The 16,909-nt window shown below is 42.9% G+C and overlaps 1 protein-coding gene across 19 annotated transcripts in view; it reads right to left on the bottom strand.

The window, feature by feature from the left end:
- ABI2 (abl interactor 2) overlaps positions 1–16,909 on the bottom strand; it is a 108,832-nt gene that overhangs the window by 6,291 nt on the left and 85,632 nt on the right. For all 19 annotated transcript variants that reach the window (XM_038422610.2, XM_038422600.2, XM_038422602.2 and 16 more), the window contains 2 exons: positions 10,747–10,833; positions 10,235–10,408 (listed from right to left, as the gene is read on the bottom strand). In XM_038422610.2, the coding sequence (XP_038278538.1) occupies positions 10,235–10,408; positions 10,747–10,833 (261 nt within the window). The remainder of the gene's footprint in view (positions 1–10,234; positions 10,409–10,746; positions 10,834–16,909) is intronic.

Here is a 16,909-nt window from a genome sequence, read left to right as displayed (position 1 = left end):
TGTATTTGTTTTTGATCTTGGAAATTTAGCATTGAAAACCATTTTTATTTAATCAGGATATTCTGGTTTGTGTGATACAATCCTCCCAAATTCCTATTTAAAAATACATTAAAGCTCCTGGTGAATCTGTTGATCCTAATTTTAATGTGTTTTTCTCTTAACTAAAATGTTCCTGTCCTATCTAATAGTCAGGAGAACAAGTTTAAGTTTAAGAGTAAAATGTCTTAACTGAGGATCAATAATCCATCTGTTTAGATGGTACCTTCTAATTCCCTACTTTCTCAGGTGCCAGTTTGCACCATTCCCTTCTGATAATTTGGAAAATATTCAGCGTTTCTAGTTTACTAACATACGTTTCCTCATCATTCCATGAGGAAATAATGGAAGTCTGGCTGCTTGATTCTCTTATAAAATGACTTTTTTTATATAAAGAAAAAATTAAATCTGCACTATAGATCTCTCCTTGTAATCTGTTCCTTCTGTGAATTACTTTTGCACTGGGACCTTTTCCTCATTCTCAAAGAACACTTAATCCTTCTGTCTGCAGTCACACCACTTCAAGCTCCGATCTTGGCAGAGTTCCTAAATTATATGGAGTCAGGGCCAGCATTTCAATGAGAGCTCCAGATGCTGAAGTAGTAGTATTAGGGATTCAACAGGTGGCAACCTTCCCTCTAACAAGTCTTAGTGTAGCTGAACACACTTCAATGCAAAGATTAACAATACAGTTATCCACTGGGTTATAATAAGCGGTTTTTTCCAGCTGATGATTTTTGCATAGTTTTTAGACAACTATATTTGGTTTGACAGAAATCTTCTGATGGATTATAACAAACTGACCACAAACCTATCCAAGATTTGCTCCCAGATCCTGGTATTCTGAAAGTGAAATGGGAGGATAAGACCAGATTCCCTTCCTACATGGCATGGATTTCTCCCCTCTAAATATCTATTCCTACCATCTGCTTTATTTGGTTAAGAATCTTCCTTAGCATGGGCCCCATCCTGGGGATTAGGTAAGGCACTGCGGTGCTCACAGGATGGCCTTTTGGAAGAGAAAAACTGAAGTTCTGACTGCCAATGGTCATTAAAATCACACGGTGCCCTACCCAAATTTAACAACCCCAGAATAACTGCACCAAGCAGTTTAAACTGGAACTGGTATCCACTTCCTACCCCAAACTGTTGTGTAGAGTTGCTGTGCACTATTAGACACAGAACCCCAAGGTGCCATTTCTAGTCACTTTTCAGAGCAGAACCACACGCTTTAGAGCAGCCACAATCTAGATCCATGGCACTTCCTGCTTCTACATCCTCAAATTCTGCATATGTAAGCTAGTCACTTGGTCTCTCAGAAGTTCTTTCCTATCAAGTTAAAGTTTAGACATACAAAAAGCTACACAAAATCTTTGGCATTGCTACTGCTAATTGTTGGGGATAAATGAATGTCCACCTTGTCTGTCAAAAAAAAACAGTTTTTTCTTCTCTTGATCATGTAGCACAGACAATCCTGTTTATAATAAAAGAAGCCATTGCCATGGAAATAATTATTTTGCAGCAGAGAAAGCTTTGTTCATTCACAGCAAGATAAATGCACAAGTTCCTCTAGTATGAAAGTCCGCTTCAATGTAGAACTTTGGCTTTAGAGCTCGTTTGCCCTGACATGTTAGAAAAGGAATTTCAAGCACTTCCCTCCTCTCCCAAATCCAGTAAAATATCTAGAGATTGTTTTTGTACAGCAACCAAATTATTCATATTCAAAGTGGTATCCACCCTTGCCTTCAAAATCTCCTTGAGTTTCTCTTATCCCACTGAACTATTGTTTAGCTGTTTGCTCATCATACATTGGAAGAACCTCACTTTCTCGTTATTTTCATTTCATCATCAAGTTCTTTTGTTTTTTAACACAATTCCTTAGTCATTTGGTGCCAAGAGACAGGATCTGAATTAGATTTTGGCAAGGCCCCTGCACTAACACCAGGGAGTTCATTTCCCACCCCATCCTCTTCTATTTTATATATCCAATATAAATCCCTTCCTCCCCCAACATCATTTACCTTGTGAATCTGAAATCAGGACACTTATTGCCTGCTGGGACATTTACAATTACCTTGCTGCTTTCAGATGTTCTCATTCACAGGCCCATAAAAGTCAGAGATGGGGACTGAAGCAGGATCTTGTCCCTTGAGAAGCATTCTTGTTTCAAATTTAAAGTATTTTCTTCTGGACAGACACACTTTCAGTATGAATACAGTTTTTCCCCCCAAAAACAGCTAATGCTATATTTTGTAGTTTCAAGATTCTTTATCAACACAAGATATAAAGGATAGATAAAACACTGGAGTCTTGTTAATGCAGTAATTGCACCATTAAAAGTTTAGACATCTGTTATGGCCCATGAATGTTAACATGTTTAAAACAAAATTTTAATGGAATAAACTCCGTATATATTCTATATATCCTCTAATAAATATGTAGTACAACACATTGGTGTGATCCACAGTAATTTTTCAACAGGATCTGGCGCATTATAGAATGAAAACTGCTGATACATGACAAAACCACTTCTATGGCAACAGCTGTCTTATACACTTAATGAGATATCAGTAGCTTTCGGTGAAGAATTGTAAAAGTTTTAAACAATTTGATCAAGGACGCTTCTGTTACCAGACCCACAAAATCCAACTTCAGCCTCTTTTCCTCCACTGACTGCAATCCAATGTATACATGCATTACTCCTTATAAGCATTTCACACATCACAATCTCCAGATTCCCCACTTGTTCCCAAAGCCTCCAAGCAAGAAGCAGGGGAATGAGGACACATTTATGACAAGTAGAAGTTTTTCATGTGAAAGGAACTATTAGGTGCTTAAGGGCTGAAATAATGATGAATCAAGACTTCTTTCCCTTAGTAAAGTGGGAGAAAAACTCCCTAGCAAAACAGAATGGTTACTCATTTCCTGGAAGTTTGGTTTGTGGGGTTTATTTCACAGGTAGAAAGCTCATTTTATGAATAGTGCAGGGGTTGCACTTAACATTTATACCATTTTGAAAGATTCTACTGGTTTGAGACACATTTCCTATACTTAAAATGGGGAACACTATTGGAACCAGAAATCGCTCAAAACGCAGGAAACACACACCGTGTCTACTGAATGCTGGCTGTATGACTTTGCTGTGTGACCACTCACATTTTTCATTTTAGCACTCAACTGCTTTCTCCTCCCTGCCCCAAGAAGCTAAGACTGTACATCCAAGACTGCCATCTGAAGCATCCTAATGGGCTGCTTAGCCTAAAACCTGGGTACACGTGCTGGCAGGTGAAGGGCTGTCCTGAACTTAATAGGTAACAGCCATCACCTGAGGCCTACTGAGGTTACTGGGCCCCGCTGTGCTGGTAAGGGTACAATTCTGGCCATTAAAGCTTGAGGAGGGGAGACATAGCAGAATGATATAATTCCTTTCAGCAGTGTGGGTGTGCCAGGAGAAGAGAACTGGCTGCATTATATTTCCTCATCAGACAATCAGGTAATATATGGATAGCTTTGAGGTTGGAATCCTGCGTTTTCTGTGGGACTTTATATTTATAACAATTTATAACAATACTCCTTTATCAGATAATTGGCAGACATTACCAATTTTTTTGCCCCTTTGGGCATTCCCCAACTCTCCATATCAGATACACCTTTACAGTCATTTCAGAGCTTAGTTATTTTGGCTGGTTCAGTGGTCTAAAACATACTCCTATGACCATGTCATCTACAGCCTCAACCCACAAGGAATTTGCATTATTGATTTTCTCTCAGATCTCCTCTTTCCAAAGAGCACCAAACTTCCTTTACTAACGAACCGGAGCCACCTTTTACATATTTGTCTGTTCAGAACTAGGTAGGCTTCAAAACTCAATCTTCCCCATGCCGGTCATTCAGATCTAGAAGAGTCAGTCAGTCTCCAACTCTCCTACCTTAACCCCTCGTACTCCATTCACAGACTGAGGGTACTGTGTAAAGGTTGTTGTAACTCTGTAAAAACTTGCTCAACAAAATCATTGTGTGGGAAGCGGGGGTTAGGAATCCTCGAAAAGATCCTTGATCAGATCAGAATGAAACTCAACCTCTACCCCTACTGTGGCATCTGAGAATAAGTGCTAGAGGACTTGCCTAGGTACTGCCATTGTGAAGCAAAAGGAACCTGCCTTGGGTTTCTGCAAAAGCTAACGGATGGGAGGAGGGAAGAATCAGAAATTCCTTTCACAATGGAAATAGTTTACAAACCAGCAGTTCCCCCTTTACCCTGTTCCATATGGGAACATGCATAATCCTGACATTACCTTTCAGAAGAGATTTGGAAGAGTCACTCTGAAGGCTGATGTATAGTCATCTTCCTGCCATCATAGGTTTACCCACTTGACTTCTTTAGCCTTTGTCTGTCTAGTCCAGAGGTCAGCAACCTGTCAGAAGTGGTGTGCCGAGTCTCCATTTATTCACTTTAATTTAAGGTTTCACGTGCCAATACTACATTTTAACGTTTTTTAGAAGGTCTCTCTCTATAAGTCTATATATTACATAACTAAACTATTGTCATAGGTAAAGTAAACAAGGTTTTCAAAATGTTTAAGAAGCTTCATTTAAAATTAAATTAAAATGCTGATCTTATGCTGCCGACCTGCTCAGCCTGCTGGCAGCCTGGGGTTCTGTTCACCTAGACCAGCAGTAGGCTGAGCGGGGCCTGTGGCCGGGACCCTGGCTGGCAAGGGGCCAGAACCCCAGACTGGCAGCGGGCTGAGTGGGGCCAGCGGCCGGGACCCCTGAGCAGCTCAGCCCGCTGCCTGTTTGGGGTTCCGTCCGCCAGCTCCTGCCAGCCCCGCTCAGCCACTGCCAGTCTGGGATCCCGGCCCTGCCCACAGAGAGTGGGTACCTACCTTCTCCCTGGTTCTAGTCCATTCTCTTTCTCTCTCTCTGCACTGAGCTGAGGGTGGGAGTGCACTGAGCACAGGGCTGGGGTGAAGGAGCAGGCTAGAGGTTGGGGTGTAGGGTCTGGCCAGGAGCTAGAATGAGAGAAGGGGCTCAGGGTTGGGGTAGGAGATTTGGGTGTGGAGTGCTTACCTGGGCAGCTCCCATTTGGTGCAAAGGGTGCAGGTGGGAATCTGTGGGGGGTGCAGGAGCTCCCGTTTGGTGCTCAGCGTGGGAGTGGGAATGTGGGGGGTGCAAGAGTCAGGGCATGGAGTGTGGGGGGGCTGGAGTCAGGCCTGGGGGAGGTGTGAGGGGGGTGCAGGCATCAGGGCAGAGGGCTGGGGGTGTGGGCTGGGGTCGTGCTCCCAGCCCCCTGCCTTGAGCGACTCATGGCCGGGGGCTGGAGGGGATATGCCCTGATTCCACCCCCCTTCCCCACCTCTTCTCCGCTACCTCCCCGGAACAGCGCACGCACTGCAGCTCCACTTCTCCCCCTCCCACACAAGGGCCATCAGCTGATCAGCGGCAGAGAGGGAGAGGAGGAGAGGCAGGAACCCAGCACGATGGGGAAAGAGGCAAGGGAGGGGAGAGCTTGTCTGCCCTGCAGCAGCAGCCGGCAGGACCAAGCTTCTTCACCCTGCGCCCGTGGGAGTGGGGTGGAGAAGAGTGGGCCAGGGCGGGCAGGATTTTTAATGGCACGCTTCTGCCTGCTGGGGTCCCGACTTGGGGCCGGTGGCTGGGACCCGGCAGGCAGCAGTGTGCCATTAAAAATCAGCTCGCATGCCATAGTTGCCGACCCATGCCATAGGTTGTCTAGTCCTACCTACATGGTTCCTTTCATCTGAGGATATCAGTCCTTCATCCAGGAACCGTTCACCTTCTCAGATACTTAACTACTTGGTGCCCAAATTTCCCAAAATAAAATAACTAAAATGGCTTCATGGGGAGTCATGTTCATTAGGGTTCCGCCTTTCCTATCAAAATTTGCTCAATTCAGACAAGATGTTTTTCCTCCCCTAAGAGTTGGCACTGCAAATTCACCCTGAGATACGAAAGTTACTTGGGTTTATCCATCGCAAAAAGATTCAGTGAGTGCCTCCAATTAAGCCTGGCCAACCAGGCTGAAAACAATGGGGTTGCCCAACTGGAACTGAGGGCAGATATTTGCCCTGCAACCGGAATGCAATTAATTCTGCTGAGGCAGAACAGAATCTAGTTCACTTTCCCATAGTACTGAAGAGCCACAACAGCTAACGGGAGTAATCAGAGAAAAAAACAAACAGTCTTTGCTCAAAGATTAAGCAGATATAATGCACAGCAGTTTGTGTCCATAAACTGCACTTCAACATCAGCTGGCCCACCAGCTTTGAACTTTATGTCCTACTCTAACTAGCAACTACGTCACACTTCTTTAAAACCCTGCATTAGTAACACAACAAACAGTGGCAGTCTCCTTTATTCGATTAAAGACCAGCAAAGTTTTCCTGAAGTCCAGGTGACAAGGCCACCAGAACTTTAGTGAAGATTGCTCTCTACAAGTGTATTTGGAGTTACGAAATACAACAACAGCCAAAAAAGTGAGAAGTCTCATGTGGAAAATTCTGCTCATGAAATATTTGGGACTTACTGTTCCTTATGAACACACTAACAGTACAGTAAGCTTCACATAACAGAAAATGCCTCGCAGAATAAGCAGTGTCAGCAAGCAACAAAAACAGAGCGAATGCTGAGTGCCCTCAATACTACCCAGGGTAAGAAGCAAGAAGCAAATGTTTGTGAACTATTAATCTGATCAACAAGGGTAAAGACTTACAGAAGTGACCTGTACTGGTCCTAGTCTGAAGAAAACATGCCACCTATTCTCACAGAAGAAAGTGCAACGGAGAGATTTAACTTCCCAGAAAAAGCTGATCACTCCATGTCAGGTGCACCAAGTTCAGTAATCGGCATGCCCATTCCAGACACTCCACTGTGACAGTAATGCTTTGTATCAGTGGCTTTTTTTCCTGCCTTCCCTCATGGAAATAAGCCTCCTTGACACAAATAACCTGAAGCAATGTTTATCAAACAAAGGAGTCTGTGTGCATCGATAGAACGATGTCAATCAGACCCATGGAAAGGTCGCTAGGTATAGCAATGCATGCAAATACCCTGCAAGTCAGATATTTTGTCTGACAAGCTGTCTCAGCCTGCTGGTGAAGTCTGGGTGTTTCCTGAACCACACGCTTATGGCAGTTAGGCAGGAAAAGAGACAGCAGTTTTGGAGTCTGCTGGGACTGGCAGAGGTTGCTTCTTCACAATCTTCAATTCTTCCCCAGCTACTTTACTGCATTTATTTTTCTTGCATGCATGAATTTTCTCTCTTGGTGCAGTGTGACTAGGGTTGCCAGGCATCCAGTTTTTGATCAGAACACCCGGTCAAAAAGGGACTCTGGGGGCTCCGGTGAGCACTGCTGACCAGGCCATTAAAAGTCCTGTCAGCAGCACAGCGCAACAAGGCAGGCTCCCTGCCTGCCGTGGCTCTGCATGGCTCCCAGAAGCAGCACCATGTCCCCCCACTGGCTCCAATGCATCGTAGAAAGCCAGGAGGCTCAGTGCGCTGCCCCCTGCTGCAAGCATCAGATCTGCAGCTCCCATTGGCCAGGAACCGCGACCAATGGGAGCTGCGGGGTCAGGGCCTGCAGATAGAGCAGCATGCAGAACTGCCTAGCCATGCCTCTGCATAGGAACCGGAGCGAGGACATGCCACGGCTTCCGGGAGCTGTTCAAGGTAAGCGCTGGCCGGAGCCTGTACCCCTGATCCCCCTCCTGCACTCCGAACCCCTCAGTCCCAGCCCAGAGCACCCTCCTGCACCCTAAACTCCTCATCTCCAACCCCACCCAAGAGCCTGCACTGCCAGCCACAGCCCTCACACACACACCCCCCGCACCCCAACCCCCTACCTGAGCCCGGTAAAACTGAGTGAGTGAGTGAAGGTGGGATGGAGTGAGCAGGGGGGTGGGGGGTGACGCCTCTGAGAAGGGGCAGGGCAGGGGTCGGGCCTCAGAGGAGTGGGGCAGGGGGTGGGGCAAGTGTTCTGTTTTGTGTGAGTAGAAAGTTGGCAACCCTAAGCGTGAATGTTGGAGTGTCGAACATTCACTACACACAGTTGGAAAGTCTTACTGTGCTACATTTTATATCATTCTTTATTTATTTATAGGCACATTGCCCTGCTTCACAACTGGAACCAGGATTTCTCAAGGAAAAGTTTTCAGTAGCAGTAACAGAAATTTTCATTTTTCTGTTCACTGTGGTGACATTTCCCTACTCTATATTAACCATATTTTTAGCCTGTGAAAGAAATTTAGTACAACTAATTCCCCAAAAAGGTACCCGGTCAAGATGGAATTTAAGCTTTACATACACACACGCACTCACTTTTCGTTCTGAGATTCTTAAAACTATTTTTGTGAGAAGCTCTAACTTCATCGCTTTCAGGAGGCCTTCAAACTCTAGCAAGGACAAAACACTGGGGGCTGGGAAGGGCCTTTTCTTTGTCCCATGAATTCCCATTTAAGTTTGGCAGAGAGATAAGCTTTTGAAAGTCACCATTACCTTTCTGATGTGTGTCATCAGCATGCCAAAATCACTTAACGTGGACATTCTAATGTAAGGCCAGGTCAGTGCTGTCACCACAGCGGTGCCACACACTGCACGAGGAACCGTGGGAACAGATATCTTCCCGAAAGTGTCAAAGAGGAAACAGCTAAGCTTTTTCACACTTAGCTGGATCCTGCAGACAAAGCCAACAAGTAGAATGTGCACAGACTACTAAAATCTGCCCTTGTCTCTGGAGGTCTGGTCAGCCAACACCAATGTCCATGGTGCAGACAAAAACTAAGTGTGCAACAGCCATAAGTTGTCTAACACTTACTAACTTTACCACCATCTAACCACCCTTAAGGGAGATTTGGATAAAATCCCCATAAATCCCTACAGCCATCAAGAGAAAGTTCCTACACACACAGCTAACCACAGAATGGAATGAACTGGTGTGGCTGGCCCAAGGCAGCCCTTTTATAACCTCATGTCTGAACATCTGTTGCTGAGAAAGGGGCACTCCTTTCTAAAGGTTCACGAAATCCAGCAGTCCTGAGGAGAGTGGGGGGTTGCATACTGCTTGAGGGAAAATACAGAAACTACCTCAAGGAAGGTGACCACTCTGACAAAGTCAGCATAGTTTGAAAGGTCTTGAACTGGACAGACTTCTAAGTCTGGGTATAAAGCTAATGCCAGCTATGAGGCACAAGGAGCTTGCCTGGTACTTGCCTTCCGAAGTCTCACTTCTCAAACATATTTTGCTTAAACCTGAAACTTTTCCTAAACATGTCTCTGTCAAAGTAACACGCAAAATTTCAGACTGGTCTCTTTTTTTAAGAGATCAAGGACAGATTAAAACTGGAGTTATAACAGAAAGCCAATTGCAGTCTTAACTATAGCATCATTACTGTGTCTCAAGCACAAACACATCAAGTGGCAGGAACAAGGAAGAAAAGCTATTTAAGCTAGAGGACTATGTTGGTAACAAAAACAAATAAGTATAATTGGCCATGAATAAATTCAGGCTGTAAATTAGAAGAAGATTTCTAACTATGTGAAGTGACTCTCTGGAAAAGCCTTCCAATGGGAGTAGTGTTCATGGGCAACCTAAAACTAGTTTTAAGAATGAGCTTGATAAATGTATGAACAGGATTATATGATGGGTTGCCCATGAAAACAGGGGACTGGACTTAATGGCCCAGGAAGTCCATTCCTTGTCCTATGTTCCAGATAACCTTGCAGAATGTACTTTATAGGCACCATCTCCACAATGGTACAATGGGAAGAGGGGAGAAATCAGATGGGATACCACACAGTAGCATACTCTTAATATCAAGTATTGTGTTAATGAAGCAATGTGCAAGACACCTGTCCTACATAGCAACAACTCATATTACTAGACACATGGTGGCATGCTAGAGAATTTGTTTGAATAAAAAAACCATTGTGATTCAACTGAAGGGATCAATTCTCCAGCCAGAGCAAATCTCTAGAATCACAAATTACATGGACTGACAGGAAGGTGACTTCTTTAGGAATTGCAGATTAATGATATAAAAGCTTAATTATCCAAAGCAACCAACAGAGCTATTGAAAGATTCTCATTTAACAAAGGTAAATTCTGAAGTTAGGGGTTTTAGCAAAAAAGACTGTAGAACTGACAATACCACCATCTCTCTCTCTCTCTGTCTTTAACCCTACCCTTTTCTAAATAGGTCCTTGGTGCCCATGGAGGGTCCTCTTCAGCATAAGGATCACTGTACTCCACCACAGCTGCCTCCTCCTCTTCATAATCTTCTGGGGGTGGGGGTGGAGGTGGGGACTCATCAAAGACTGGCTCATCTACAGGTGGAGGAGGAGGGGGAGTATCTGAAACTAAAAATAAGCAGCAAGATCAGCATGAAACACCCTCTAGAACTACAGTAGCAGATTAAAAGTAGTAGTGGCCTCTATTCAAGAGCTTCCTAGCTAGTTTCATGGGGACCTAACGCTAGAATTTAGGAACACTGAGATGGGGAGGCGAAATGATCCGATTTTCTTTGACAAATATTTTTCATCTTGTTCGTTTTTTTCCTGTTTTATTTGAAATTCACCAAACAAAGCGAAGTATTAAAAAGCAGAATTCTAGCTACATACAGCTGAAGTTTTTCCACACATGAAAACAAAGGCCATACCCAATGCCCAATCATAACACAAGGAAGAAGCAAACTTACTATTTTCTTGAACTCTGGCCACAAATCCCATCAGTGGCAACTGTGGAGTTACCTGTAGGATGGAAGGAGGAGGAGGAGCAAGGGATACTGCAGCAAAGGAGCAAAAAAAGACAAATAGATTAGAAATAAAAACACAACGAGGAGGAAAGTAGGCATATCCATCATTCAGGCATTACAGCAAGCTGCCAAAGGATGAGTGACAAAAAGGATAACATCCAAAAGAGCGTTTTAAGAAGAAATATAAAAATCACTTGCAGCAAGTTTTAGTTCTCTCTATCTGAAAATTTCCACACCAGCTCCTTATCATAACACCAAAAACTCAGTTTAAGAACTTGTTTCATCAATACTTTCTTCTCTTAAACTCTATTTTTATTGGGGTATAATATAAAACTTTATGAACAGCTCTAACAAAATATAAGTTTTTCCTTTTTGATCAACAACATAATATTGATTTGTTGACAGTGTTCACGTAACCATGCTGGTCTGAGGATATTAGTATGTGAGAACCAAGTTTTCTTGGTGAAAGACAAACTTTCAAGTTTAGAGAGCTGAAGATCTCTACATAAGCTTGAAAGCTTGTCTCTTTGACCAACAGAAGTTGGTCTAATAAAACACATTACTACACCCAGTCCGTCTCTCTAATGCAATGATCCCCAAATTGTGGGCCGCACCCTCCCTTGAGGGGCACAGAGGAATGATGGAGAGGCGCAGTGGGGCCTGGGGCAGCCCAGATGGGGGGCAGGGAGGGACTGCCACCCAGCCACACACTGCCCCAAGCCTGGCTCCACCCTCATCCCCTCCGCACCCAGACCAGCCATACCTCTAGCCCCAGCTCCTCCTGTATCCCCCAATCTGCCCCAGTTTCACCTTCACCCCAAGCTCTAGAAGGGATTTATCTAGATACACCCCAAATGACCTCAGGAAACAAGCAATTCACTTGTGTTAGGTGTGAATAAGAGAAAGAAAACCCTTGAGAAACTGCACACACTTGGAAGATGAAGGAACTTTCAGTACTTCTCTTATAAACTTTTATTTTCAGGGATCTAGAGCCTCACTTTAAAATTCCCTCAAGAGAATTAACTGTCCAGGAAATATAAATTTGAGGGGGGCGGGGAGGGGAGAAGAACAATTTAAATGGTTTTGTTTGAAGGCAGACGAAAAATATATTTAATTATTTAAGATTAAATCTCAATCACCCTCATAAACGTCCTTTAAAAAGTAAATACAGAGCTCTCATTAAAATAAAGGGCTAAAAATGTGAGAATATGTAGGACCTGTGCAAAACTGTGGTGTTTTAAAAGTAGGATGGTATTAAGAGAATTTTTCATTTTATTTTGTAAAGAAACCTGGCATTACTCTAATGTAGAATGTCTACACTTTTTTTTTTTTTTTTTTTTGCGCAACTGGCATTTAAAATGGCTTAGTTAATATTTTGAAAGGGTTGCTGTGGATCATCAGTCAATATCTTTTAGTAGAGATACTGAACAGAGGTCTTGGCTATTTGTGATCAGTAGAGACCCTGTTGTACTTAGTCTTGATAGACAATTTTTGTTTCTGTGATCAGCAACTCTTTAATGATACCTTAGGTACAAATTATCATGACTTGATCACATTTATAATGTCCGAACAGAATAAACTCTAAATCAGGAACATATATACTTGGTGCTTTAAGAAGAGCCAGAAAGCTGAAAACAATCATGAGCCAAATCAGCCAGGAGGAAGAATTTAATCAGAAAAAAATGTGAATACTAATTGGGAGACATTTAAGAACACTTTAGTAGATGCCCAAAAAGCCACGATCAAGGAAGATGACCATATTGGTTAAAAAACAACCTGGTTTGGGGGAGAAGCGAAGGCAGCTATAAAAACAGAGAGAGAGAGAACAGAAGAAGAAAGTTGATAGTAACAAATACAAATCAGAAGCTATGAGTTTTAGAAATCTGATAAGGACACCAAAGGGACACAAGGAGAAATCTATGGCCAATAAGGAGTTGGTGTTTTAAGTATATTAGGAACAAAAAGTATCCTAACAATGGTATTGGTCCACTACCACATAAAAATGATAGAACCATCAATAATACTTCACAAAAGGCAGCCAAATGTTCAATAAATCTTTCTTTTCTTTATTTGAAAAAAAATCAGATGATGTAGTCTAATCATGATAACACTTTTCATTCCACTAGTATCTCAGAAGAATGCTAAACAGCAACTACTAAAGTTACATATTTTTAAATCCGCACACCCAGATAACTTGCATCCAAGAGTTTTAAGAGAGCAGACCAAGGAGCCTGCTGAACCATTAAATGCTGATTTTCAATAAACCTTGGAACACTGGGCTAGTTCCAGAAGACTGGAAGAAAGCTAATGTTTTGCTAGTATTTTAAAAGGGTAAATGGGATGACCTAGGTAATTATAGGTCTGTCGGTCTGATATCAATTCAAGGCAAGATAATGGAGTCACTAATAAGGGACTCAACTAATAAAGACTTAAAGGAAAGCAATCACTTAATGCCAAACACCATGAGTTTATGAAAAATAGATCCTACCAAACTAACTTAATGTTTTTAATGAGATTACAAGTTTGATTGATAAAGATAATAGTGCTGATGTAATACACCTACCCTTTGGTAAGATGTTTGACTTGATACCCATGACCAAGGCTAATGTAGTGCCCATCTTTAAAAAAGGGAAGAAGGAGGATCCTGGGAACTACAGGCCGGTCAGCCTCACCTCAGTCCCTGGAAAAATCATGGAGCAGGTCCTCAAAGAATCAATCCTGAAGCACTTAGAGGAGAGGAAAGTGATCAGGAACAGTCAGCATGGATTCACCAAGGGAAGGTCATGCCTGACTAATCTAATCGCCTTTTATGATGAGATTACTGGTTCTGTGGATGAAGGGAAAGCAGTGGATGTATTGTTTCTTGACTTTAGCAAAGCTTTTGACACGGTCTCCCACAGCATTCTTGTCAGCAAGTTAAGGAAGTATGGGCTGGATGAATGCACTATAAGGTGGGTAGAAAGCTGGCTAGATTGTCGGGCTCAACGGGTAGTGATCAATGGCTCCATGTCTAGTTGGCAGCCGGTGTCAAGTGGAGTGCCCCAGGGGTCGGTCCTGGGGCCCGTTTTGTTCAATATCTTCATAAATGATCTGGAGGATGGTGTGGATTGCACTCTCAGCAAATTTGCGGATGATACTAAACTGGGAGGAGTGGTAGATACGCTGGAGGGGAGGGATAGGATACAGAAGGACCTAGACAAATTGGAGGATTGGGCCAAAAGAAATCTAATGAGGTTCAATAAGGATAAATGCAGGGTCCTGCACTTAGGATGGAAGAATCCAATGCACCGCTACAGACTAGGGACCGAATGGCTCGGCAGCAGTTCTGCGGAAAAGGACCTAGGGGTGACAGTGGACGAGAAGCTGGATATGAGTCAGCAGTGTGCCCTTGTTGCCAAGAAGGCCAATGGCATTTTGGGTTGTATAAGTAGGGGCATAGCGAGCAGATCGAGGGACGTGATCGTTCCCCTCTATTCGACACTGGTGAGGCCTCATCTGGAGTACTGTGTCCAGTTTTGGGCCCCACACTACAGGAAGGATGTGGATAAATTGGAAAGAGTACAACGAAGGGCAACGAAAATGATTAGGGGTCTAGAGCACATGACTTATGAGGAGAGGCTGAGGGAGCTGGGATTGTTTAGTCTGCAGAAGAGAAGAATGAGGGGGGATTTGATAGCTGCTTTCAACTACCTGAAAGGGGGTTTCAAAGAGGATGGCTCTAGACTGTTCTCAATGGTAGCAGATGACAGAACGAGGAGTAATGGTCTCAAGTTGCAATGGGGGAGGTTTAGATTGGATATTAGGAAAAACTTTTTCACTAAGAGGGTGGTGAAACACTGGAATGCGTTACCTAGGGAGGTGGTAGAATCTCCTTCCTTAGAGGTTTTTAAGGTCAGGCTTGACAAAGCCCTAGCTGGGATGATTTAACTGGGACTTGGTCCTGCTTTGAGCAGGGGGTTGGACTAGATGACCTTCTGGGGTCCCTTCCAACCCTGATATTCTATGATTCTATGATTCTATGACTATTTTTATTAGAAATTAGAATGAATATAAAATTAACAGGGCACATATTAAATGGATTAAAAGCTTGGCTAACTGATAGGTCTCAAAATGTAATTGTAAATGGGCAATAATCATTGAGCAGGCCTGTTTCTAGTGGGGTCTTACAGGAATCTGTTTTTGACCCTACACTACTTAACTTTTTTAATCAGTTACCTGGAAGAAAACATAAAATCATCACTGATAAAGTTTGCAGATGACATGCAAACTGGGGAGGGAGGAGTTAAAATATTGAAGAGGACAGGTCATTAATACAGAACAATCTGGATTGTGTGATAAACTGGATGCAAGCAAACAATATGCATTTTAACAGGTTTTAGAGTAGCAGCCGTGTTAGTCTGTATTCGCAAAAAGAAAAGGAATACTTGTGGCACCTTAGAGACTAACAAATTTATTTGAGTATAAGCTTTCGTGAGCTATAGCTCACTTCATCGGATGCATCCAATGAAGTGAGCTGTAGCTGACGAAAGCTTATGTTCAAATAAATTTGTTAGTCTCTAAGGTGCCACAAGTATTCCTTTTCTTTTTGCGAATATGCATTTTAGTAAGTTAAATGTAAATGTACACATCTAGGAACAAAGTAGGCCATACTTACAGGATGGGGGGCTCTCTCCTAGGAAGAAATAACTCTGAAAAAGATTTGGGGGTCAAAGTGGATAATCAGCTGAACATAAGCTCCCAGTACAATGCTGTGACCAAAAGGGCTAATGTGATCCTGGGATGCATAAACAGGGGTATCACAAGTAGGAGTAGAGAGATTAATTTACTATGTATCTGGATCTGGTGCGACCACTGCTGGAATACTGTCCTCTGTTCTGGTGATCACAATTCAAGAATAATCTTGCAATGGGTTCAGAGATGAGCCATGAGAATGATTAACGGATTAGAAAACCCGCCTTATAGAGACAGGTTTCAGAGTAGCAGCCGTGTTAGTCTGTATCCGCAAAAAGAAAAGGACTAACAAATTCATCCAATGAAGTGAGCTGTAGCTCACGAAAGCTTATGCTCAAATAAATTTGTTAGTCTCTAAGGTACCACAAATATTCCTAATTAACCATTGGAACAATTTACCCAGGTCACAGTGGACCTTCCACTAACCATTTTTAAAATCAAGCTTAGAGGTTTTTCTGAAAGATATGCTCCAAGAATTACTGTGGGGGAAGTTCTATGGCCTGTGTTATTCAGGATATCAGACTAGATGATCACTGTGATAAATAAGGAGTACTTGTGGCACCTTACAGACTAACAAATTTATTTGAGCATAAGCTTTCATGAGCTACAGCTCACTTCATTGGATGCTCAAATAAATTTGTTAGTCTCTAAGGTGTACTCCTTTTCTTTTTGCAGATACAGACTAACACGGCTGCTACTCTGAAAACTGTGATAGATGTGGCAATTTCCTGCTATATCCGGGACAAACCTTGCTGAATTAAATTAAAATTAATACAATTAAGTTTAAGTATTTTAGGAGTTTGCTGTATTAAAAATGCAAAGTGTATGTATTATTGTGGGATTGTATATCACTTCTCTAGGGGGAGATGTGGTAGTGTATACCTTGGGAAGCGTTATGTACTTCAGAGGATTATTTTCAACAATGCACAAGACAAACAAAGTTAAGTGGAGTTCTCACCACTTATGCAAAGATTCAACCTTCTGAAACTTCACCCTGAGGACGGGACCATTGTCTGGCTGATTACTTATTCAGGGTCTTTTCAGATCAAAGACCCAAACTGTATAAAGGAGTGACTCAAAGATACATGGGGGATTGGTGGCGAGCGGCAGGGTGTGCTTGTTCTGAGCTAACAGCTATTTTGAACTTGTGCCCATAGAAAAATCCCTTTGTGATGTCTGAAGAACTCATCAACTGCCAGATTCTTTGTTGGAGTTGGGGTGTTCTCTGGTAGGTTTATCGGAAGGCATATAGATTCTTCTGAGGAGCCTGGTGTCCAGAGTGGGTGCCCTCACTGGATATAGAGGGGGGAATACAGGTGTAGTTTCCCTGAACTGTGACAATCACACTGATCCTGTCTGAACTTGGAATCTATGA

The sequence above is a fragment of the Dermochelys coriacea genome, chromosome 11 (assembly GCF_009764565.3).
Source record: "Dermochelys coriacea isolate rDerCor1 chromosome 11, rDerCor1.pri.v4, whole genome shotgun sequence".
NCBI classification, from domain to species: Eukaryota; Metazoa; Chordata; order Testudines; family Dermochelyidae; genus Dermochelys; species Dermochelys coriacea.
Note: the sequence above shows the minus strand (reverse complement) of the source record. Positions and strands in the feature narration are given on the sequence as shown.